Source organism: Triturus cristatus, chromosome 1_2 (assembly GCF_964204655.1).
Source record: "Triturus cristatus chromosome 1_2, aTriCri1.1, whole genome shotgun sequence".
Taxonomy (NCBI): domain Eukaryota; kingdom Metazoa; phylum Chordata; class Amphibia; order Caudata; family Salamandridae; genus Triturus; species Triturus cristatus.
The window spans coordinates 854382988-854408203 of record NC_140580.1 but is presented as its reverse complement, the minus strand read 5'-3'; the positions used below and the strand labels follow the sequence as shown (position 1 = coordinate 854408203).

The 25216-nt window shown below is 50.1% G+C and overlaps 1 protein-coding gene across 14 annotated transcripts in view; it reads left to right on the top strand.

Annotated features, from left to right (window-relative positions):
- Positions 1-25216, top strand: part of UBR4 (ubiquitin protein ligase E3 component n-recognin 4) — a 1980383-nt gene that overhangs the window by 1805514 nt on the left and 149653 nt on the right. For all 14 annotated transcript variants that reach the window (XM_085609056.1, XM_085609055.1, XM_085609054.1 and 11 more), the window contains 2 exons: positions 12502-12583; positions 13128-13301. In XM_085609056.1, the coding sequence (XP_085465182.1) occupies positions 12502-12583; positions 13128-13301 (256 nt within the window). The remainder of the gene's footprint in view (positions 1-12501; positions 12584-13127; positions 13302-25216) is intronic.

Sequence of the window (25216 nt, the reverse complement as noted above, 5' to 3'; positions counted from 1 at the left end):
GTTCCGGGTCCATCCTCCGGAACAGCGGGTCCGGGATATACAGGCCCTGATTCCCATCTTTCGGCCTCTATCCCGGGTTTCGGTCAGGCTAGTGTTGCGGCTTCTGGGGCTGATGGCCTCCTGCATCCTACTAGTGCATCACGCCAGGCGGCGCATGCGGGCTCTGCAGTGGGACCTGAAGTTTCAGTGGGCCCAGCATCACGGCAACCTGTCCGACCATGTCTTGATCTCGGAGGGTACTGCACAGCAGTTGCAGTGGTGGCTCACGGACCGCGAGTGGGTCAAGGGCAAGAGCCTCTCCCTTCCCCAACCGGAGCATGTCGTAGTGACGGATGCGTCCCTCCTGGGATGGGGTGGCCATATGGGAGAGGCGGAGATCAGAGGCCTCTGGTCTCCGGCGGAGTCTCGTCTCCACATCAACCTGTTGGAGTTGAGAGCGATCCGGCTTGCACTGAAAGCCTTCCTTCCCTCTGTCAGGGGAAGTGTCGTGCAGGTGTTCACGGACAACACCACCGCCATGTGGTACTGCAACAAACAGGGCGGGGTGGGGTCGTGGACCCTTTGTCAGGAGGCTCTGCGCCTCTGGACATGGCTGGAACACCAGGGCGTCACCCTGGTGGTTCAACATCTGGCGGGCTCTCTGAACGCCAGAGCAGACGAACTCAGCCGCCGGTGCATGATGGATCACGAATGGCGTCTGAACTCCGAAGTGGTGCAAGGCCTCTTTCAGCAGTGGGGAGAGCCTTGGTTAGATCTATTCGCCACCGAAGAGAACGCGCAATGTCAGCAGTTCTGCGCGTTGGAATTTCCAAGGCGGCACTCGCTCGGCGACGCTTTTCGTCACGAGTGGAGTTGCGGTCTGTTGTACGCCTTTCCGCCTATACCACTTCTGCCCAGAGTGCTGAAGAAGATCAGGCGCGACCGGGCCCAAGTCATCTTGGTGGCTCCGGATTGGGCACGAAGATACTGGTATCCCGAGCTACTCAGTCTGTTGACCGATCCCCCGATACGTCTGCCCCTTCGGGAGGATCTTCTGTCGCAGCAGCAGGGGACGGTCCTCCACCCGAACCTGTCCAGCCTCCACCTCCATGCGTGGAGATTGAGCGGCGGCAGTTGATGCCATTTGACTTGCCTCCTGAAGTCTGTGATATCATTCTGGCAGCCAGGTGTCCCTCCACAAAGTCGGTATACGCCTGCCGGTGGAACAAATTTGTGGCATGGTGCACAGCAAAGGCTGTGGATCCCCTTTCCGCCCCTCTTTCTGAGGTTCTCCTCTTCCTTCTTTCTCTGGCCCGGCAGGGCTCTGCCCTGGGCACCCTGAAAGGTTATCTTGCTGCCATCTCCGCCTTCTTGCGGCTTCCTGATCAGCCTTCTCTTTTCAAGTCCCCTGTGGTTACACGCTTTCTCAAAGGCATTACACACACGTTCCCTCCTGTCCCTTTTGTAATGCCTCAGTGGGACTTGAATCTGGTTTTGACATTCCTGATGTGCGCTCCCTTCGAGCCTCTTCACAATTGCCCTCTTCGTCTTCTAACTCTAAAGACTGCTTTTCTGGTAGCCATCACCTCGGCTAGACGGGTGAGTGAGCTCCAGGCTTTATCTTCAAAGCCTCCTTTTCTATCTGTTCATCCGGACAAGGTTGTCCTTCGGCCTCGTCCCTCCTTTCTTCCTAAAGTGGTGACTCCATTTCACCTTGGGCAGTCTGTCACCTTGCCCACCTTCTTTCCGCCTCCGCATCCTTCCAAAGAGGAAGAGAGGCTCCACCGTCTGGACCCGAAACGTGCGCTCTCCTTTTATCTGGACCGCACAAAACAGTTCCGGGTGGACGACCAGCTTTTTGTTGGGTACGTGGGCGCTAAGAAGGGGAAAGCTGTGCACAAACGAACCATCTCTCGGTGGGTCGTTTTGTGTATAAAAATCTGCTATTCCTTGGCTAAAAAGGACCCTCCTGTTGGGCTGCGCGCCCATTCTACTCGGGCCACGGCGGCTACTACTGCCTTGGGACGGGGAGTCCCTTTGCAGGACATCTGTCAGGCGGCGACGTGGGCTTCGCTACACACGTTTGCCAGGCATTATTGCCTTGACAGCCAAGTCCGGAGGGATGGCTTCTTTGGCCGTTCTGTCCTCCAGGACTTTCTGGTGTGATCTTGGTTCGCAGACCCACCACCGGGGATGGTATTGCTTGGGTATCTATTCTAAGGTGAGGAATCTAACTAACGTGTTTCTTTCAGATGAACAAGTTACTAACCTTCGGTAACGATGTATCTGTAAGAAACATTAGTTAGTTAGATTCCTCACCGACCCACCCATCCTCCCCGTTCTGCGAACTGACATCTAGGGTTAAGGTTGTCCTTTCAGGCCCCTAGATTTTATTTTTTGGCACCAGTGTCGGTCTTTGCATGGCTCTGCGTTCCTGGCGCGGAAGGCTATGTACAAGAACTGACGTCAGCGCGCGAGGGCGGCGTCTAAGTACTCCGACGACGTCATCCCGGCGCACGACGCCGACGACGGACGCGGAGCCGCAGACGACGCCTAGCGACGCGCAAGGGGTATTGCTGACGAAAAATCTTCCGGATCCAGTCTGACGCCTGGGGATATTCTAAGGTGAGGAATCTAACTAACTAATGTTTCTTACAGATACATCGTTACCGAAGGTTAGTAACTTGTTCTTTAGGGGTCTCGAGGTCAGTAGCCAATGGGCTGCCTACCTGAGGGTGACTACACCCTTGGTGTGCTCACCCCACGTGGGGGAGTGAGCACAATCCCTAATCCTGATTGGGGAGTGCCTGCCATCTGCAAGATGGCGGACACTGAAGAGTGCTTCACCTTGCCTCCCCCACCTGAGGGGTGGAGTTGGCAGAGGTGGGCACACCATCTGGGCTACCTAGTTTTTCCCACCTTTCTTCCCGCTGAAAAGGAGGGGAGACAGGGAGGGGGCCTGCTCCTGATAGCAGGAGAGGCTGGAAGTCGCATTACAAAGGCTGCCAAGCTTTTGAAGCTCTCCTGCCACAGATGGCTCTTCCTGGCCTGGGGGAGGTGCCCAGGAAAGGCTTTGTTTCTGGGCACAGGGAGCGAAGGCTCCCACCCCAGGGATCCAGAAACATGTCTTGTGGTGGCAGGCTGGTGTGTACCAGTCGGGGAACCCACCAGAGGCTGGTCGTTTTACAGGGGGCATTTCTAAGATGCCCTCTGTGTGCATTTTTCATTAAATCCCACACTGGCATCAGTGTGGGTTTAATGTGCTGAGAAGTTTGATACCAAAATTCCTAGTTTTCAGTGTAGCCATTATGGTGCTGTGGAGTTCGCAATGACAAGCTCCCAGCACAATATACTCTTAATGGAAACACTGCACTTACAAGGTCTAAGTATGGACTTAGACACTGTAGGGGTAAAGGGCTCATGCACCTGTACCCTCACCACTGGTATAAGGCACCCAGCTAGAGGGGTGACTGATCTATGCCAGGGCAGTGGGTTGTAGGCATGGCACACAGGAATGTGTGCCATGTCGACTCTTCACACTGTTCTGCACTAAAACATGGAGCGAGAGAATATGAATGAGAAAAAAAAATATATATATATATATATCTCCACCAATAGGCTCCTCCGCAACAGAGAAACCAGAGGGACATAGTGAGGATTCCAGGAAAAGAGGTTTAGTCAACACTGAAGGCATTACACGTTTTCGCTAACTGCCTTAATCATATGCCTTATTGCACCAGTGCGTTCTTTAGGTGGTAATTCTGCTCCCAATCGTGGGAGCCCAGCTGAGTCTCATTTCTTGAAACGTCACTGCTGCCTCATCGAGAGACTGCAAATCCTACACTGCACCATCTCGGCAGAATGAAAGAAATGTTTTCAAAAAGGACTCCTGAAATCTCATAGTGAGTGCTGGATGTCTAAAAAAACGTAAATGTGTGCAAAGTGAAATTGTCCTTGTACCACTGTTAAAAACAGCTCCTCTCCTGGGTCTCCACCATACCGCATCAAACTGAGTCCAGCGGTACTGAAAACCTCGCTATATATATATATTCTTCAGCTCCGCCACATCGGGGGAAAAAAATGGAACGGTAGGGCGGGAGCATTTTCAGTTCACCGTGCTCCCCTTTGGCCTTACCAGCGCCCCTCGGGTGTTCAGTGATGGCGGTGGACGCAGCTCATCTGCGCAGATCTGGGGTTTCAGTCTTCCCCTATCTTGACGACTGGTTGTTGAAGGCGTGCTCGCCCCAAACAGTCCTCTCCAACCTCCAGACTACGGCCGACCTCCTGCATTTGCTGGGGTTCTCCATCTACGTGCTGAAGTCGCACCGGATTCCCTCTCAGAAGCTCCTCTTCAACGGAGCGGTACTGGACACGGCACAGTTTCGGGTTTATCCTCCCGAACAGTGATTCCGATCTTTCAACCCTTGTCCTGGATTTCGGTCAGGACGACCTTGAGGCTGCTGGGCCTCATGGACTCATGCATCCTGCTAACCTACCGTGCCAGATGGCATATGCGGGCTCTGCAGTGGGACCTGAAGTTCCAGTGGGCGCAGCATCAGGGGAACCTGTCCGACTACGTCCAGATCTCGGAGGGCACTTTACAACAATTGCAGTGGTAGCTCACGAATCAGCATTGGGTCAGCGGCAGATCCCTCTCCCTTCCCCGGCCGGAGCACACAGTGGTGACGGATGCGTGCCTCCTGGGATGGGGTGGTCACATGGGAGAGGCGGAGATCAGAGGCCTCTGGCCTCCGGCGGAGTCCCGGCTCCATATCAACATTCTGGAGCTTCGGGCGATCCTTCTTGCACTGAAAGCATTCCTTCCCTCTGTCAAGGGAAGGGTGGTGCAGGTGTTCACAGACAATACCACCGCCGTGAGGTATTGCAACAAACCAGGTGGGGTGGGATCGTGGACCCTATGTCAGGAGGCTCTGCGCCTCTGGACATGGCTGGAACATCAAGGCATTTCCTTGACAGTAGAACACCTGGCAGGTTCTTTGAACGCAATGGCGGACAAACTCAGCCGCCCGTGCCTGATGGTTCGCGAATGGCGTCTTCACTCGGAGGTGGCGCAAGGTCTCTTTCAACAGTGGGGAGAGCCTTGGTTAGATGTATTCACCACCGAAGAGAACGCGCAGTGTCATCACTTCTGCACGTTGGAGTTTCCAAGGCGGCACTCGCTCTACGATGCTTTTTCGTCACGAGTGGAGTTGCGGTCTGTTGTACGCCTTTCCGCCTTTACCAATTCTACCAAGAGTGCTGAAGAAGATCAGGTGCCAAGAAAGGCCGGGCTGTACACAAGAGGACTATCTCCCGCTGGGTCGTCTTGTGTATTAAAGCCTGTTATTCGCTGGCTAAAAAGGAACCCCCGGTGGGGTTGCGCGCCCATTCTACCAGGTCGACAGCAGCTACTACTGCATTGGGATGTGGTGTCCCCCTGCAAGACATCTGTCAGGCAGCCACGTGGGCCTCGCTGCACACTTTTACTAAGCATTATTACCTTGACAGTCAAGTCCGAAGAGACGGCTTCTTTGGCCGTTCTGTTCTCCATGACTTTCTGGTGTGATCTTGGTTCGCAGACCCACCATCGGGGTTGGTATTGCTGGGGTATCCATTCTAAGGTAAGGAATCTATCACCAACGTGTCTCTTTCAGATGCACAAGTTACTTACTTGTGTAACAATATATCTGACATTAGTTTTTGATAGATTCCTTACCGCTCACCCATCCTCCCCGTTCTGCTAACTGATTCTAAGGTTAAGGTCATCCCTTTCAGGGCCCTAGTTTCAATGCACAGTGGTCAGTATCTTGCATGGCTCTGTGTTCCTGGCGCGGAAAGTAATGTACAGAACTGACGTCAGTGCGCGTGGGCGTGTCTAAGTAGCTCCAGCGACGTCATCTCGGCAACTACGACGCCGACGACGTACGGGGAGCCATACGACGATGACTACCGACCCACGGGGGTACTGCTGATGAAAACTTTCCGGATCCAGTCTATCTGACTACTAGCCGCAGATTCCTTCACTTAGAATTATCCCCAGACGTGAGACTGGATCCGTAAAAACTATTTGGGCCCAGCATCCCCACGCGCAGGGGGAATGGCATCACGCGACTTCGCCCAGGCATCGTCCACGTACTTGATGTCAGCGAGGTCACAAGTCCCACCCCGGTGCGCCTACGTCAGTTTTTTTCCTTTTCCACGTGCAACGCAAATCCGGTTTGTGCTCTGGGCCTGTTTAGGCCTTTCCCTTATGCTATTGCTGCGTGTGTGGGAACAGTGTGCGAATGCCTTCGGGCTTTAAAACGTGCACGTCGTGTGGCTGCCTCATGTCGGCGACGGATCCTCACCCTATCTGTATGTGGTGTTTGGGGGAGCACCCCGACTCCACTGATTGTGAGGCGTGCCAGCAGATGAGGCTGAAATCCCGGCGGGAGCGCCGTATGAAACTTATTTCGGCTCGTGTGTCCAGATCGGCGGCGTTATCTCGCCCGGCCCCTGCGGAGGGTTGTCGGACCGGCGGCTTCCCTCGCTGACTTCGATCTTCTACCAAGTTGCAAGAGCGCCGCTCACCTCTTGGTAAGTGTTGCAGTTTGTCCCCGAGGGTCGGGTTTCGGCCTGTCCGGGGCGCGGGCTCTCCGCGGGTGGTGCGGCTCCACGTGTCATCCCGTTATCCGCTGTTTCCCGGCGTGGGGGGCGACCAGAGCCCAAATGGAGACATATGCGGCGGCTTTGCACGCCTCGCTGGCGTCTCCTCCTGGGACGTCAGCGGATCCCTTGCAGTGTGCGGGGCCCTCTGCGGAGGCTCCAGCCCCGGCGCCGACTGGTTTGGATCCAGGCTCGGAGGATGTGGTGCCGTTGGGGTGCGGCCCTTAGGGGGGCCCTCCTTCAGACCACGGCGCCTCTGCTTCACCGCAAACTCCCGCGGGAGTCCCTGTGATGTCGCGGGAGGTCGCCGGGGCTTGGGTCGCACCCCCGAACCCCTCTCGGTGATGCCGCTACGGCGCCGGCGGCTGCTGGCCCTGGCGGCACCACACTGGTCGACAGAGGGCCCATCTCGACCTGTCACGGGTCGCGGCTGGCGGGGGACTCCTTGTCCCTTCTCGTCCCTCCTCGAGGGCGGATGCCTCGTCGGAAGTCAAGTCGGCGCCGTTCCGGCGCCTCCCCTTCGCCACCCCGACTCCAGCCCAGCTCCTGTCTCCTGTGCCGTGTGCTGTGTCGGACGTCGCCCCGGCGTCTCCTCCGGCGTCAGTTGACGACGTTGTCCTGCCTCAGGTTGCGGACTCTTTGGTGCCGGGCTGGCGACGGGTCGCTGACTCGTCTTCGGACGTCTCCTATTCTCCAGAGGTTTGGCGGTTGTGGTGTCATCCTCGCCGGAAACGGGCCGCTGTGTCGTGGCTTTTTCCCCGACGTAGTCTAAAGGCGGCTCCTCGCAGTCTCCATGACCGCGGTCTTCGCCGGAGGAGCTGCAGGTCCCCCACATCTCGATCCCTCTTCCTTCCGGCCTTGGCCCTTCCTTCCTCCGGTTGGCTTGGGGGATGGCCGCCTTAGCTTGCAGCAGTCACCTAACGAGGAGCTACTTTCCCCTCTGCGGGGCCCGACGGCGGCGGGTGCGGCTTTCGCCCGCCCTGTTTCCACGGCTGTGGGAATTTTGTGCATGGGTGATCCAGCTACCCATTTCCCCGCTGATCATCTTCTGGAGGTTCTCCATCAGGGCTCTGGTGGTAAGGAATTGTTGCTTCCCTTCGAGGGTTCACTCCACTCTTCTCTCTTGGGGACTAGTGGCCATCCTGCCACGGGGGGAGCCGGTCCCCAGCACCTTCTGCACTGCCACCACCCGGCACTGCGTGAACCGGTGTGCCTTTCTCTTCACCCTTCGACCAGAGGCCCCCTTCTGCCTTTCCTGCTTTGCCGCTGCTGTTGTCTCCCCCGTCACGGGAGGCCCGCTGGCTGGACTCCTGGGGCGCAATATGTTTGCCTCGACCAGTGCGGCTCTGCGGGCCCTTAACACACTGTGTGTTTTGGCTAAGGCCACTTCTTGCTTGTGGGACTCGGCAGAGTCCCTTATGTCTGCCGCTTCTCAGGAGGGTGCCTGTGTGGATTTGAGACACCATGTCTTGGATGGTCAGGAGCTGGCGGCATTCATCCTTCGTTCCGCTTTGGACATCTCGGAGGTGCTGGGTCGTGCCATGGCTTCTTCAGCTGCCCTTCGTCACCATCCTGGCTTCGGGACAGTGTGTTCCCGGAGAATGTTCGAGAACGGCTGGTGGACCTTCCCTTCGATGGTGCTCTTTTGTTCCATGGCCCTGCGGACTCAGCCACCCAGAGGTTCTTGGCGGGGCTTCGCCCTCCTCCTCCACCTCCTTATCCTTCTCAGTGACCTGCGTGTTGATCTGGTTCTAGGAGCTGTTCTTCCGTTGGGGCGTGTCGCCCTGGTTGTCTGTTCTGTGTGCCTCATAGCCACTCGAGTCCTCCTTGCTGAGTTTGTGCTTCTGTTGGCCAGCCCTTTTTGACTGCGTTTTTCCTTTGGGTTTTTTACACCATGCTGGGCCTGAGATTGGGCCTTCTGCATTTCCCCTCTGGCTGCTTGATTGGCCTCCTGCTGGTTTTTTTGCCGCAGGTCTATTTTGTTGTCCTCTGCTGCGGAGGCTTCCTCCTAAGAGGTTCCCATGTCTTGGGATATGACATGCCCCATGTGGGGCAGGGTTGGCTGTTATATGCCCTGGTATGTGCTGGGGAGTTGTGGTTGCGTGCGGGCTTCTGCTCTTCGTGGCGTTATGGTATGTTGCGGATGCAACCTTCTTCTTTGCCTTTTTGCTTTGAGTGTTTCGTTCTGTGCTGTCTCTGGCGGAACTTGCCAGTGCCGCCCTCTTGTTCTTTCGGCACCATTGTGCCTTCTTGGGGCTTTAGTGGGACTGTCATCCTGCCTTCTCCGCTGCGTCCAGTGGGCCTTGCACTCGGTTCTACCTCTTCTCCTTGTGGGGGGGGGGTGGTCCCTGACTTCTGGACCCTCTTGCGGGCGCAGTTTGTCCCTGCGGGGCGTTGGACGATTCTTTCTGGGTGACCTTGAGTTCCCCTTTTCGGCTTCCGCCTGCTTCTTGCTGCCGGCGCCATCCTGTCTGGGATTGCCTTTGCTCTGCCTCTTCTCCTTGGAGTCTCTAGGTTGCTCTTCTCCTTCGGTGCTCCTTTCCTTGCCTTGGGCGGAGGTTTTGTTGCCTCGCGTGGGGTGTTTGGCCTCTTTGCGCCTTGCCTTGTTTCCTCTGCTGGGTGAGGACAGGATATCTTCTTCTTTTCTTGCACCCCCCCTTGGGGTTGGTGGCCTCCTGCTGGCGGGGGTTTCCCTTTGCCTGGGGGACGGGGCTCCTCGTCCTGTTTTCGGACTCTGCCTCCGTGCGGCCCTCTGTTGTGCCCTGATGGAGGGGGTCCTCTCACAGACCATTCTTCCCCTTGGGTATGGCTGGGTATCTATTCTACTTGAAGGAATCTGCGGCTACTAATCTCTATCAGATGTACAAGTTACTTCCCTTCGGTAACGATGTATCTGGTAGAGACGATTCTAGCCGCAGATTCCTTCACGGCCCGCCCTTCCTCCCCGTTCTGTGAGGGCTTGTGATTTGGTCTTTTGCACTCGCTTCCCTGTGGGTGGCTGTGTATTATAGAAGTACATTCTTTTCACTCTTTCTGTCAGGCTGTCCGTTTTCCTCCCCGTTGTCACATGGGAGGGTAGGTTTGTTGGTACTTCTGGCTCTTTGTGATCCTTGAGGTTGGGGTCTTCTGGCTGTGCCTCTGCCCTTGTTCCTGATGGGGGTTGTTGCACTCTGTGATTGGGATGTCTTGGAGTTTTGTCGTTCCCTGTGTGTCCCCGACTGGTTCCCCTTTGGTTGGGGTTGTAGTCCTGTTGCATGTTATTGTGACATTTTTACATGTGTCCCTTGTCTCCGGGGTTGCTGCTCTGTTCTTTATTCTTTCCCTGCCTTTGGGTCCTGCAGTGCCGGGCACTGCTCTTTCTGGTGTTGTTCCTCACCGTTACTTTTTCTGCTCTATCGCCCACTGTTCCTATACTCTCACAGTTTTGTCTGCTGGCTCCGCGTTGTGGCGCGGATAAGTTCTCCGAATAAAACTGACGTAGGCGCACCAGGGTGGGACTTATGTGACCTCGCTGACGTCACGTACGCGGACGACGCCTGGGCGGAGTCTCATGATGCCATCCCCCCCGGCGCGCGGGGATGCTGGGCAAAAAAAGTTTTCCGGATCCAGTCTCACGCCTCGGGATAATTCTACGTGAAGGAATCTGTGGCTAGAATCGTCTCTACCAGGTACATTGTTACCGAAGGTAAGTAACTCGTACGACGCCTGGGGATATTCTAAGGTAAGAAATCAATCACTAACTAATGTCTCTTACAAATATATCGTTACACAAGTAAGTAACTTGTGCATCATACCACTGATTAACTTAAGTTGAGTTTATTTTTCAATTAAGCTGTACATTATTTCATGAGTAGTTACCTGAAGGTAAAAGGTTGAAAAAAAGTACACAATATTTAGGTTTTTTTAGCCATACCTTTGACTGCCCCCCTATGCTCACTCACCCCGGCCCTCTTCGCACAGCATCACACTTCTCATACTCTTTTTAATGCACTTCGATCACTGGATGGCATATGACAGAAATGGACAGTCCTTATAGAAAACGCTAAGATTTCCATGTGAATCGGTGCCTGTTGGTCGATGGCAGTGAGGCGCGTGACAGGCAGAGGTCTGACGCGGGTCGAAGTCTGCCTCTGCGTGTGCCCGCTTCTCCTTCGTGTGCAGCCCCGGAGCTTGTAGCACCAAATCTTTCTATAGTTGCTTTAAGACACTAGTCTAAAACTAACGAGGCTGCAAATTACACCCACTCATCTGCTAAAAATAGGACACAGACCCCTAGTGTGCAACAAAGAGGCATGATGTTTCATGAAGGGTCGCCTCCGTTCCTGTAAAAGCTCCACGTGCCGGGGAACTTAACTGCTCCCCCTCGACGACGCATCTTTTTATTTCCTTATGCAGGCGCTATAATAAGGTATAAACTAGATACGGCAGCAGGTGAGTGCTGCGTTTCTCACATTAGAATTTTTAGATGTCCCATATAACAGTCATTATGCTGTGCAAATGTGCAAAGTATATCAGACATAGACTGGTCTGCGGCGGTACAGAGAGATGTTGAGGTATATGCTCAGAAAGTTAGTATTGAGCGTCCACGCAGACTGCCTATGAGAGTTTGCTGTCCTACACTCAGACTTTTTTACCTAGTGGATAAGGGCTTCTTGTATTGTGGGCATGTATGTGCGAACTACCTAGAATTGCTACTTTTTAACTGGTCACCAGTTTATCTCGAGGTTACATTTTTGAATATCTTATCAATCTAGTTTTAAAAATGTGGCCCTGCCCTTCTGCAGTTAGTTACATTACCTTCTAAGAATGAGAGCGTGAAAAGACTGAAATGAATTTAACTACCTGTATATTACACACAGATTGCAACAGTGGGTGCTTTAGTCTACCGAGAAAGGGTGCCAGATTACTCATTCTTGATGCTCCCACTTCACAGGAATGCTAATGCTGCATCAGCGTGGTATGTACGGTATGACATCTTATCTTGTCACGCTTATCCGCAAGACCATCAAACCTGTTTAAATTACAGTAATGATAAAAGAAGTAAGCTGGCAAATGGATGGGAGATGCAATATTATATTTAGCATGGATCTCGCCCACCAGCTGCGCAGGAAGAGAAGAGTAGGCTGAAAGCCCAGACAGTCCCGACCGGCATGACTCTGGGGCGGGGGTGTGGTTTCGCGCAGAGGGGATCGCCCGGGAGTGGGGGGTCAATTTTAATTAAATATGTTTTTTAAATAACTTACCTTAACCTGATCCGGTCTCGCGTCGTCTCTGCTCCTCGCAGCCACAGGAAGCAAGTTTGCAGCCTCCCTCCCCTCCCCTAAGCCAATCAAAATGCTGCAATGGCAGCGTTGTGATTGGCCGGGAGGCCGCCCGCTCTGGCGTCCACGGGGAGGCAGTTTTCTGTATGCAGCCCATATGGAGAAAACAGGAGAGTGTGCATGACTGGTTTGGTCGGCCCGAGCGCCGACCAAACAGTCAGCGCCCACATCATTGGGCTAGTTACTCCTCCCCGACCCGCCCACCCCCAACCAAACCCTTCTTCTGCTTTCTCGCAGGCTATCCAACAAGAGGAAAGATAACTATATCATTTCCCAAGCTTAAGTCCCTGCTACTCTGTGTTTGCTGCTCTTGAAGAGCTCCAAATAATGTGGAAGAGCTTCTGTTTTGATTTGGTTTTAAAATCCTTATGTATTTAAATACACATACGATTCCTGATTAGACATGGAATATTGAAAGCCTGTTGAGCTGTGAAATTGTATGAGAGCTGTGGTCTGATATTCATTTCTTTTGTAAAGTCATAGTTTTTATGGGTAGCTATTTCATCATCCTAACAGGCCTTACACTTATGCTTGCTTTTTGTTTTGTTTTTATCAGGAGATTGCACGATTGCTTTCACTGGAGGAGGCGACTCTCAGCACAGACCTGCAGCAAGGATATGCTTTGAAGAGCCTAACTGGTACATGCCGCTTTGACAGTCCCCCTAGTTCAGGCACAATGTATAGAACTCCGATTGAGACCACTGTATGCAAAGACTCATGTGAAGGCACAGTGTGTTGAACACCAAGTGAGACTTTGCGTGCAGAGCTTTAAATTGATGAGGGCATAGTGTTCTGAGCTGTGAATGGGAGAGAGGTATGTGTTGTGCTGATGGTTTGCAAAGTGTGTAGGATTGAGACTGAGAGTATGATGTGTGGTACTCCTATCTTGTACAGAACTTCAGTTGATGATTAATGTGTAGAGCCAGTGGCACATCATGCTTAGCCCTGACCGAGAGCAAAAGGTGCTTGATGTGCAGCACACTTAAGCCTGTTTGGACAACTGGTAGCAGGATTGTGATAGTCTGCAATATCTTTTTTTAACTGATGGTCAAAGTTTGCAGATTATTTTATTAGTGAAATACGTTGCCTTCCTTTGGAATGTAAGCTTCATTATGGTGCTTAGTATGTTAGATCATTTGCTAATGATATAATTTTTCATATTTGTCTTGATTTTGTTTCAAGGTCTTCTGTCCTCATTTGTGGAAGTGGAGTCCATCAAGCGTCACTTTAAAAGCCGACTGGTGGGCACCGTGCTAAATGGCTATCTGTGCCTCCGTAAACTGGTGGTGCAAAGGACAAAGCTGATCGATGAGACGCAGGATATGCTGTTGGAGATGCTGGAGGACATGACCACAGGTAGATTTGTCTGGGTGTGACAGTTGAGATTGCCCCAAGCATGAGATTAACCCTGCCCTTAACAGTAGGTACAGAAGAGCATGTATGACCACGAAGGAGGACTGCAGGTAAAACTGAGGAGACCATGTAGATGACCACATGTTGGGGAAGGAGATGGGATTTTGTAGTGGACAACAAATAGAGCTAGTATTTGACTGATGGTTACTACAGGTAGGCTGGAGCACGTGTAGCAGTGTTTAGTATCACAAGCAGAGAATACCTTTTGTAATACTAAAGGTTTGACTCTAGTGAGTTCATATAGTGATGGAAGTAATCCGAGAAGTAGCTAGTCTGACATTGGTGATAAATACACAGCGAGCTTGTGCTGCACGGAGGATGAACATGAGTGGGGGAACAAGTGTTGCACTGGGGTAACAATGAGAAAAAACTGGTGTGACACTAGAAGTGAACAATGATAATTAGGATTTGGAGAAACTTAACTTTACCCCAGATACAGACACTGGTGGGGATCACAGATAAAGTTTATGTGGCATAGTAGTTAGCCATAGGTAAAGAGAACCTTTTGGTGAGACATTTGGTTTGCACACGGAGACTGGAACAAGTGTGACACTAACATTGCCACGGAGGAAAAGAGCAGCTTCTCACTTCCTCAGTCGGGAAACAGCCTTTATCATGCAAGGTAAGTATAGTTATGGTAAGTTTGTGTGTGTGTGTATATATATATATATATATATATGTGTGTGTGTGTGTGTATGTATGCATACACACACACTGAAGAAAAAAAACAGAGAAATTCAGCAGTTATAGTTAGCTGAGCTACTGATGTCATATATTGCATCACTCATGACAAACCTCAAATGACATCACTGATGCCATCATCCAATGTTGTGTTTTCTAAACGTTACTGAGTGATAAACATATATACTAAGGTAAGTGGCTGTGTGGAGTTCCTATATGGGTGAGGGAGTAGGTGTGTAAGTGGTGTATACAAGAGTGAGTGGGTGTGCGAGTTTTTGTGTGGGTGAGCGAGTGGGTGTGTCTGTGGGTGTATGAGTGAGTGGCTAAGTATCTGTATGGGTGAGTGAGTTGGTGTATAAGAGGCTGTAATGGTGAATGAGAGGCTGAATGAGTGGCTGTATGGATGAGGTTGTACGTGTGTCAGTATCTGTAAATGGTGAATATGAGAATGCATGAGTGGCTGAATGGGTGACCAAGTAGGTACATAAATGTCTGTATGGGTGAGTGATAGGGTACATAAGTGACTGCATGGGTGTGTAAGTCGGTGACTAAGTGGATGTGTGAGTAGCTGTATGGGTATGTGAGTGGCTGTATCAGTAAGTGAGTGTGAGAGGTTGTACGGGAGAATATGTACTTGTCTCAGTGACTGTATAGATTAGTGAGTAGATTTGTTAGTATATCTATGAGTAAGTGAGTAGATGTGTGAATGGCTGGCTGAGTGAGTAGGTATGTGAGTATATGTGTAATCGACTGAGTATGAGATTGGGTGTATGAGTGGGGGTGTGTAAGTGTTTACATATCTGTGTGACTGGAGGTGTCCATGGCTGTATTGGTCAGTGAGTAGGTGCATGAGTGGCTGTATATGTGAGTTAGTGCCCCGGGGAGATGGCGGTCCCTGGAGGTTTGCAAAAGCCTAGGAGGGCCCCCCTTCCTTTATTATAGTAACCCTGCATGCACCCAGGATTTGGCCCACCCGGGGGCTTCCTGAAAAAGACGCATGGGAGACCGCGACCCAAGATGGCTGCCAACTCTTCTTGGCTGAAGTGTTATCAGCCAACTAATTTTCAATCCCCATTTTATCTCAAAGTACTTTTAGATGCATCGGCAATGGGCAGTTAACATGGGTTTTGTTGTTGTATTCATTTTTTCCAGTGGCTACTTAGATGGAATCCTGAAGAAGGCTTCGCCGAAACGCGTGTTGTTCCAACTTACCACCAGTTTTTTCTGAATATAATGTATTCTATCATTTATGAAATGAGTATTTAGAAGCTTTTCTGAAATGATTTCATGTCCAGAATCTAAACATCTGAACCAAAACTTGTACTTGTAATATGTACTGACTGAATTCTTTCCAAAGTATCAGCAATAATAACCTGCATGAATATCTGTAAAGTACTTCTAATTTATCCTTCATGTATAACAGCTACTCATTATGCAATTTTTAAACAAAAGAGAACAATTCTTTTTTTGTAAAATATTTTTTTATATATAATAAATGACAAAACTTTGACAGTAAATGTGCATGTGTGCTTACAGAACCTTTGTTATGCATTGCCCTTTGCCTTGTTAGCACTAAGTATCTATCGCCTTGGCTTTGTTTTTTCAATTGTCAGCCAATTAAACTTCAGCCCCGCGACTCAATCAATCAGAGTCTTATATAGCAAGACTATTTACCCGTTAGGCTCTCAAGGCACTATGAGGGGACCTCTTCGCTTCAGTCGAAGAGCCAGGTCTTGAGGTCCTTCCTGAATTGAGGCAGCGATGGTGATTGCATATGGTGAGGGGACAGAGAGTGCCAGGTCTTTGCAGCGAGGTAGTTGAAGTATTCAACTGAGGTCTTGTGGATCCATAGGAAGGTGGCCAGGGCCTGTCAGGCAGAACGGAGATGTCTGGTGGGCGTGTAGAAGGAGAGGCGGTGGTTGAGGGATGCAGGTCCGGTGTTGTGCAGTCCTTTGTAGGCGTGTGTTAGGAGCTTGAAGGTTATTCTTTTGTTGATCAGGTGCTAGTAAAGGTCTCTCAGGTGCCCAGTGATGTAGCGGGGGAATTCAGGATGAGTCTGGAAGTGGCATTCTGGATGTTCTGCTACTTCTTTTGTAGGTTTTCGGTAGTGCCGGCATAGAGTGTGTTGCCATTGTCGAGTCTGCTGCTGACGAGTGTGTGGGTGACGGGACTGTGTATTCGCGAGTCCACTGCAAGGATCCGTGCCCACAGATATCTATATTTTTTAAACCTATCTCTGAAACTACTGAACAAAATTTACACCAAATTACAACAAGCATTGAAAATGCAATCGGTCTCGCCTTTGATTAAGTTAAAGCCATTTGCTTTGCTAATGGTATTATATAGCAAAGCAAATGGCTTTAACTTAATAAAAGGCGAGGCCTATTGCATTTTTAATGCTTGTGTTACAACCTCTTGTCAAAACCATCCATCAACACAGCCTTTTATTTTTAAGCGACAAAGAAAACACGTAGTCAGCAGCGTGGTAATGGGTGACACCAAACAAATGAATATCTGAGTGCCAATTAATCGTGATTTAGTAACAAAGTGATATTTATAGCGCTAAGAAGGAGCAGAATTGATATATGAAGTGCCTATGTACGCATATTAGTATTATTATTGCTTTAATGATATATGGGCGAGTCATAGCGCATTTCTGCTCTTTCTTAGTATCCAAATATCAGATTACGATTTATTAATGATGAAAATAATAATGCTAATAATATAAAACATGGGTGTCTTATATCGCACGTTGCACTTTCTTAGCACTACAAATATCAGATTATTATTACTCATAATACTAATAATGATAAACTGCTTAATTCATGCCAACATTTATTGGGAAGCCAGGAAGGCAGACGCGGATGACTCAGAGTGCAGAGTCCATCATTTTGGCAAACAGTAATTCTTACATCATGAGTGAAAGGACAACACAACAAATGCAGCATTTACAAGCATTAGGGGGAGGGGTTTGGGGCTTTGAGTGGACCTGTACAATAGTCGGACATGCATGTAAGTGTGGGTGCCCACTCCTTGTTAAAGAAGTTTAGTCTAGGCGCTAGGACGGCAGGCAGACATCGGGGCTTAGACGTGGCATGCTAAGGGAAATTACTGTTCCTGGGTGGCAGCGAGGAGGGGTTATTTGTTTACGCCTTTCTCCTCCACTGCAAACTGCTAGACAGTTCATCTCTAGGCTCTGGGACATGTACATCTCGCACTGCGGAAAAACCGGTCTCGGAAAACTCATAGGGGAGTTAAAAACAACTTCTCAAGCACAGGGGAAACTCCATCATTGCGTTAAACTCATCACACAATAGCAGGCGACGAAAGAGTAACTTACTGCCCTTTTATGTGCCTGTTTATTTTGCCTTTATGAATGTATATTATTTTTTAATTTATCTTCTAATGCGAATTTTGTCTTACATGTGGCGAGAGCTCGTTTTATATAGGGTTGAACTGTTATTGTCTTCTTTACAAGGGAATGCGGTCAAAGTATGCACTTTGAAAGAGCCTGCCAATACATCGATATTATCTTGCTTGGTTTGCCGTTATTATGTATTTATTGTTCGCTAATTACAATTCAGATCCAAGCGCCAGCATGAACATAATACGTTTCTTGTCTGGCGCTCAGTTAAGTACCCGGGTCCCCCATTTCGAAGTGCGCTTCTCACCCCCACCCGTGGTCGCCCATTTGAGCTAAAAACAGATCAAAAAATTTACCGAGGAACAAACAGATAAAGTGATTAATTCAGGATCACACGTTTTGGTTAAGTGTCTGGAAGCAGAACTCGGATCTTTTGACGGAACAAAATATAACGGCAAAAGAAATTTAAATGCAGATGAGCAGGGCTTCTCTTCCCCGAGAGCGTCTTCAGTAAACCACACTTACTGCAGAGTCGTAGTGAGTGCACCCTACCTACGTCGTGGTGTTTTTGAGATGTACTAAACAGGAACCAGGAAATAAAGAACAGATTCTTACCCGTCCCGTTTGCATCTTTGATATTGGGGGACGGGGGCTGCTTTTCTTTAGTACACATTTCTGTGCAGCGCGTGTGCGGGAATGGCGATGGCAGAGGGGGTGGAGTCTCGCCACGCCTGGCTGAGTTGCTAAGGCACGGTCGGCTTTCACTTTCGTCCTTCGCAAAGCTTTCTTGTCTTTATGGGGCCATATGTTTGAAACACATGGCCCCATAAAGATAAGAAAAGCTTTTACCACAAACGTAACGCAACCAAGCCAGTCCAACTGGGACGGCTCTAAAAAACTGTACGTCACTAGACGCTCTTTTTCAATGGCTGGTCACCGTTCAGCATAAACTCTGACGCCAGCCAATGGAAAAGAGGGGCGGGGCTTAAAGCCCATGAGAGAAATCTACCCTAACTCATTAAATCTCGCCAGCGAGACTGCGCATGTCTGCTCAGTGTATGCCAGGCGAGACCTAAAAAGCACACTTTTTGGACGAACATCTAGCTTTCTGCCAAATATGGTGCAATTTCATTCAGTGGTTAAGGCTATAGTCGTGTTTAAAATCCCTATGGGAAAATGCATGGAGAAAATGTGTTGTGGGGCCCCACTTTTTTCGCAAACCCCCCCCCAACCCCCCCACAATTGATGGATTACCCCGAAACTTACAGCTGAACCGCCAGTAGCAAAAGTTTGACGTTTTTGTGAAGTTAGCAGCCCTTCACCCCAGTGGCCAGGTCGCCGCTCCCGCCGTCGCTGTAGCCTGAGGCAGCCTTCCCTCAGCGCTGGTTAGCCTAGTTTGAATCTCCAGTTCCCCTGGTCATCAGGTGCATAGTTGGTAACTTTTATATTAATTTTATTTTTAATATTAGTTTTTATTTCTCACAGCTAGTTTTCCTGATAGTTGTTTTGCCTTCCTGTTACTTTAGATTGCGTTGACTTTGGTGTTTCTCAGACCCAGTCCGTTGGTTTATTTGCCATTGCTTCAAATTCCTATCCCCGATCTGCCCAAACTCTGCTTCTGCTGCCGAGCTCGGCAGCGTTCCCGTGACTTTTCTCCTTTACCCGACTGGTCTTAACTGGTCCCCGACCCCGTCCAGCGCTCCCAATCCTCCACGGCTACCTAATGGAGGCTGCTAAGCAGGTCAAAGCCAATCCTGTCTGCGCCCATCCGCATCTCAACAACAACTGCTGCCTTGCATGTGATTTCTTACCCTCCAGTACATAGACAATAAGTACAGTAATGTATCAGATTCCCACAGATTCTTTTGTTCTTTAATTGGTTCTTAAGTCTTTAGCCAACACGTATGTCGTCACATTAGGGAATCAATCCAGCGACTTCATCAGGGCTGATGACTTGTTAGGTACTGTTTGTCTTTCTGCCAGTTATACCTCTGTCCCGGCTTGCATGTTATGAACGCAGAGTAAAATCCCCTGCTCTCCAGACTCGAGTGTGTTATTGCTTTGACTATCTTCCTTCCCTGTGTACCTTAATTTAGTACGAGCAAGTGTACTCTGGACTTAGCTGCCTTGCATCACCGCACACGATGCAAGGACTGTTCGCCTGCGCCCACTGCTGTTCGACGCAAGCCCACCCTAGTCGGATGCCACGACGCCCACCAAAGACCAAATGCCGGGTCAACTCCACTGCATCTTGCGGAACATCAGATCCCTCTGCAAACACTCCACAGAGATCTGGGACACCATCACCAGCCTCGCCACCAACGTGACCATCACTGAAACTTGGTTCACCACAACATAGGCCCCCAATATTGTGACAGCAACCCCGACTGGATACAAGATGAAGCTCCAATACCGCACAAATGAACACAGAGGAGGCATAGCCGTCATACACATGGAATCCAGCACTTCCACAGTCGCCACTGATGATATAACACCCACAATGGAGCACATGAATTTCCAGATCCACCCGATGCCAAAACCACCATAAAGGGCACCCTTGCATACAGACCACCAGGACTTCGCTCAGGCATCAGCGATACCAAAGCTGAACACATCACCCCGCATGCCGTCGACCCAGACTGCTACATCTTACTCAGAGACCTTAACTTCCAACTAACCTATATGACCACACCGACGCGAAGGCAAACAACCTCCTAGATAAACTACACAATATCGGTCTCAGACAGTCACCAACCTGACTCACAGAGCAGGACATATCCTCGATCCCATCTTTGCATCCAGCAACCGAGTCAAGTAGAGTCACACATCTGATCTCTCCTGGACAAACCATGCCATAGTACACTTTATCCTCATGAACCCACCACAGCCCCTCCCACCCCCCACCATAACGGTGCTCCCTACCGCAATTGGAGCAGCATAACCCAGCAACTGTGGACGGACGCACTCAGCTGCACCAAGCCCATCATCACCCCCAACATGGACCAAACAATGCAGAACTTCAACAGCTGGATCATCAATGCAGCCAACCAAGTCACCCCCACCTGGAACCCCCATGGCCCATAGACCCACCAAAAAAGCCACCTGGTACACACCAGAATTACGCAGGTCAAAACAGGAATACAAAGGACTGGAAATAAAATGAAGAACCAGCAAGAACAAGGTCTGCAAAAACCACAAAACCACCAACAACAAATACCATCACCTCATGAGATCAACCGAAAAAGACTCCCTCACCCTCCGCATAGAAGCCAGCCCCAACCACACAAAAGAACTCTATGCATCACCACCCCCCACCTCCCCGGCCACAGAGAACACAATCCCGCCCTCCCAACAGCCTTGCAACAAACTCGCCAACCACTTCCACAACAAGATCACATCTATCTACCAAAATTTCGACCCCCAGCCTGCCGCCCCCACAACCAGAGGAGAGACAGACTCCACTAAACAGCTCTCCACATGGGACATACTCACTACACCCCCCACCACCACACTGATGAAATCCATCCACTCATGTGCACTTCTCGACCCCTGCCTTCACAGAATCGTCAATCTCGGAATCAACTGAATCAGCCCCCAGATCAACTCCATCTTGAACGCCTCTATCAACACCAGTACTTACCCAGAAGCCTGGAAGCACGCGGAGGTCAGACCCCTCTTGAAGAAACTGTCAGCGGGTCCCACAGATCTACAGAGCTAGAGGTCTCCCTCCTTCTGTTCCCTGCCAAAGTCCTGGAGAAAGCCATCAACACACAACTGACCAGCTACCTGGAAAGACGCAACCTACTAGACGCATCCCAGTCTGGGTTCAGAGCCGACCACAGCACCGAAACAGTCTTGATAGCAGTGACGGACAACATATTAGCACTACTCGACAGAAGAGAGATGACCGCCCTCATCCTCTTAGATACTCCTCTGCTTTCGACACAGTCTCCCCCAACACCCTCGTTCAACACCTTTGACAGATCGGAATCACAGGGAATGCACTCAAGTGAATAGAATCCTTCCTCTCAGGATGTACCCTGAAAGTTCATCTCACTCTGTTCACCTCGCCCGCCGCCCTCTAACACATCTGCAGTGTACCACAAGGCTCCTCCCTGAGCCACACCCTCTTCAACATCTACATGACTCCACTCCCGGACATCGAAATAACACGCCATATCACCATCGTCTCCTCCCCCGACAACATCCAACTTATCCTCTCACTATCTGTGAACCCCACTCCGACAAAGAACAACTTCCACAAATGCATGCAAAGTGTTGCAGTATGGATGAGTGACAGCTGCCAAAAACTTAACACTGACACAACTGACGTTCTGGTCTACGGCAAAGACAACACCCTGTTGAATGACTCATGGTAGCCCTCATAACTTGGACCCACTCCCGTACCCAGAGAGCACACGCACAACCTAGGCATCTTACTTGACAGCAAACTCCCAGTGAAATGCCAGATAAACACAGTCGCCTCAGCCTGCTTCCACAGGATTCGGCATCTCCGGAAAACAGGTGGCTCCCCATAAGCACATGGAAAACAGTCATACAAGCCCTCATCACCAGCATTCTCAACTACGGCAACTCACTGTATGCAGGCACCTCCACCAAACTCATGCAAAGACACCAAACCATCCAAAACTCAGTGGCTAGACTCCCCCAGGACCTACTCAAAAGGATTCCACTCACCTGAAGGACCTCCACTGGCTCCCTGCACAGAAGAGTTGCCAGTTCAAACTCCTCACCCAAGCATGCAAAGCCCTCTATAACATCGGACCACACTACGTTAACCACCGGCTGATGTTCCACTTACCCACAAGAGACATTAGCTCAGCACACCTCTCCCTAGTGTGCACTCCTCGAATCTGCCTCTCCCGCACCGGATGACGCTCCTTCTCCTATCTCGCTGCCAGATCCTGGAACGCCCTCCTACTCCACCTAGGCACCGCACCATCGCTGATCACCTTCAGGTAGGAGCTGAAGACCTGGCTCTTAGACAAACACTGCCAACCAGCACACCCCGGAGTGATTAGCCACTCTCTACAAGTGATTGATTGAAAGTTATTGGCAAAATAAAAACACTTTTCCTATAGAAACATGGTCCTAACTATAACTACCTACTGGCAAACGCCAGTAGGTGATGGGATGGATGGAGGGAGGGAGGTAGGGAGGGAGGGAGGGAGGGAGGGTAGGATGGATGGATATATATAGATATAGATATATTCACCACCAAAAAGTTTTTGCGCTTCGGAAGGTCACTCGCGTCATCCCCGCAATTCAGCTTGTTGGCCTCTCACAGCTTGCACTCCCCTTCTCTAGTCATTATCATGATTCCCGACGCGTTTCGAGGCCACTCCGCCTCTTCATCAAAGGGACAACTGCAGAAGCACACAGGACACTCTCCTCCGTTTTTCATAATTTTTTATTGATTGAAAACCCCACCCTCAGTGGGAGTGGTTCGTCATTTTCACCATCAAGCATAATGGTACATGTACTCCATGAGGTGAGTTGAAACACTCCCTTAAGTAGGTTGCATGCTTCTGAGTTTTCATTTAAAGTCCTTTTATTAACCTTTAGTAGGAAGGGAGAATCGGGGCAGTTAAGCTGTACAATTATAATGGAACGTCGTACCCCAAAACGAAGATCAGTTCTCCATTAAGGCATCTCTGCTTCACAGTATTGTACCTGTGAGCAGAGCGGTGCCACTCCCCACGGCCAAGGGCAGCCGTGTAATATGTTCACCACCAAAAAGCTCTTGCGCTTCGGAAGGTCACTCATGTCATCCCCGCAATTCAGCTTGTTGGCCTCTCACAGCTTGCACTCCCCTTCTCCAGTCATTCTCATGATTCCCAACGTGTTTTCGTTTCGAGGTCACTCCGCCTCTTCATCAAAGGGACAACTGCAGAAGCACACAGGAAACTCTCCTCCGTTTTTCATCTTTTTTTATTGATATATATATATATATATATATATATATCACTGTTTTAAACAAACAAAACCACTGAAAGTCTCTAGTTATAGTTATCTCAAGTAACTATAACTTTTGCCCTACAGTAAATATAACTCATGCTCCCGCCATTCAGTGGTGTCATCAATGATCTCATTTCAGATTTTGCAGTGATATCAATGATGTCATCGACCATGTCATGAAGGATATAATATGGGAGGTAATTAGCCGTGCATGGGGAGGGCGCGAGTTAGTTACTCTAGGGCACTGTAGGAAAGTGCCCCTTTTTGCCTGGTATTCTATGTAATTTTGACAGAAAGTGCACTGGGATCCTGCTAACCAGATCCCCAGTGCCAGATCTTTCCCTAAACTGTGCAGTTGTAACCCAATTGCCAATATCTTTAGCACCCTCTGTAAGTCCCTAGTAAATGGTAACATTGGTACCTAGGGCATGTAGTACTAAAGAGGGTCCCTAAGGGCTGCAGCATGAATTTTGCCACCCCAAGGGACCCCTCGCCAAACCCATGCAAACTGCCATTCCAGGCTTCGTATCTTGGTGCAGACAAAAGTCAAAACACAACATGGCATACAGCCCTGTGTGCCATTCCTGCAGAAATTGCATGCAGTATAGGTATACATGTGTGGGCATAACTGCTTGAGCAGATATGCCACTGTGCTGGCCAGTTCAAGTACTGCCAGTACAAGTGACCAGAGAAGTCATTTTAAGTACATGTGCTGGACACTGGTCAAAAAACAGTTCCCCCAACTACATGATGGCTTCACTGAACCTAAAGATGTTTGGTGTCAAACATCTTGTATTAATAAACCCACACTGATGCCAGTGATGGATTTAATAATACATGTTGCAGAGTTTTATATAGCGCAAACTTGACCCGAATCCAATCCGGTATCAGAGCGCTTTACATAGCACCAGTTACTTTACATGAGGACACACATTAATTTTTTGTTAGACACTGGGAGATTAAGTGATTTGCCCAGAATCACAGGATGTTCAGCGTCCCTGCTGAGACTCGAACCCAGTTCCCCAGGTCCGAGGTCGAGTGCCCTAGCCGTTAGGCCAACTCCTCTCCCCATGCACCCAGAGGCCACCTTAGAGGTGCCCCTTGAAGACCTACCAACTAAATAGTGTGCTGGCTGACTGGTTCTGACCAGCCTGCCACCACAGACGAGTTACTGACCCCAGGGGTGAGATCCTACACACTCAGGAGGTCAGGAACAAATCCTGCTCTGGCAGGAGGTGTTTACACCTCCTTCCAACTGGAAGACCTGTAAATTAGCATTCCAAGGCAGGGAGCTTCAAAGAGCCCACATCCTTTTGCATGCAAATCTATCTTCCCTAAGAGGTGAGGGGGATTCTAACACCACTGCCCAAGGCCCATTTGGCACCTGGACAAGCAGGAAAATAAATAGTGAGAGAGGCGTCCAACCACAGGCTAGTTCCACCCTTAAGGTGTGCTACCTGATGTGAGTATAACATTTAAAAGTCTGCCATTTTGCTGATGGTAGGATTAGGATTTTTTGGGACAGGGTTATGCCCACTTCCCACAGTAAGTGGTCATATAAGGGGTGTAGTGACCCCAGGGATAAGTAGCCCATTAGCTACTACCCTACACTCCCGTAACACCCCTTCTCTTTCTCAGCCACCAGAAGAAAGCATCCCTAGCTCACCTTTTTTGTAACACACGCTCCCTCTGGAGGATGGGTATCCTCCATTCCACAAGCATGGAGGGTCATTACTTCAGAACTTTAGGTCTTACAAATTATAGAAAGGCTGTGTATCCTACCTTTCAAACAATCACCACCTTCAACTCTCCCGCCCCTCCCCCCCCCCCCCCC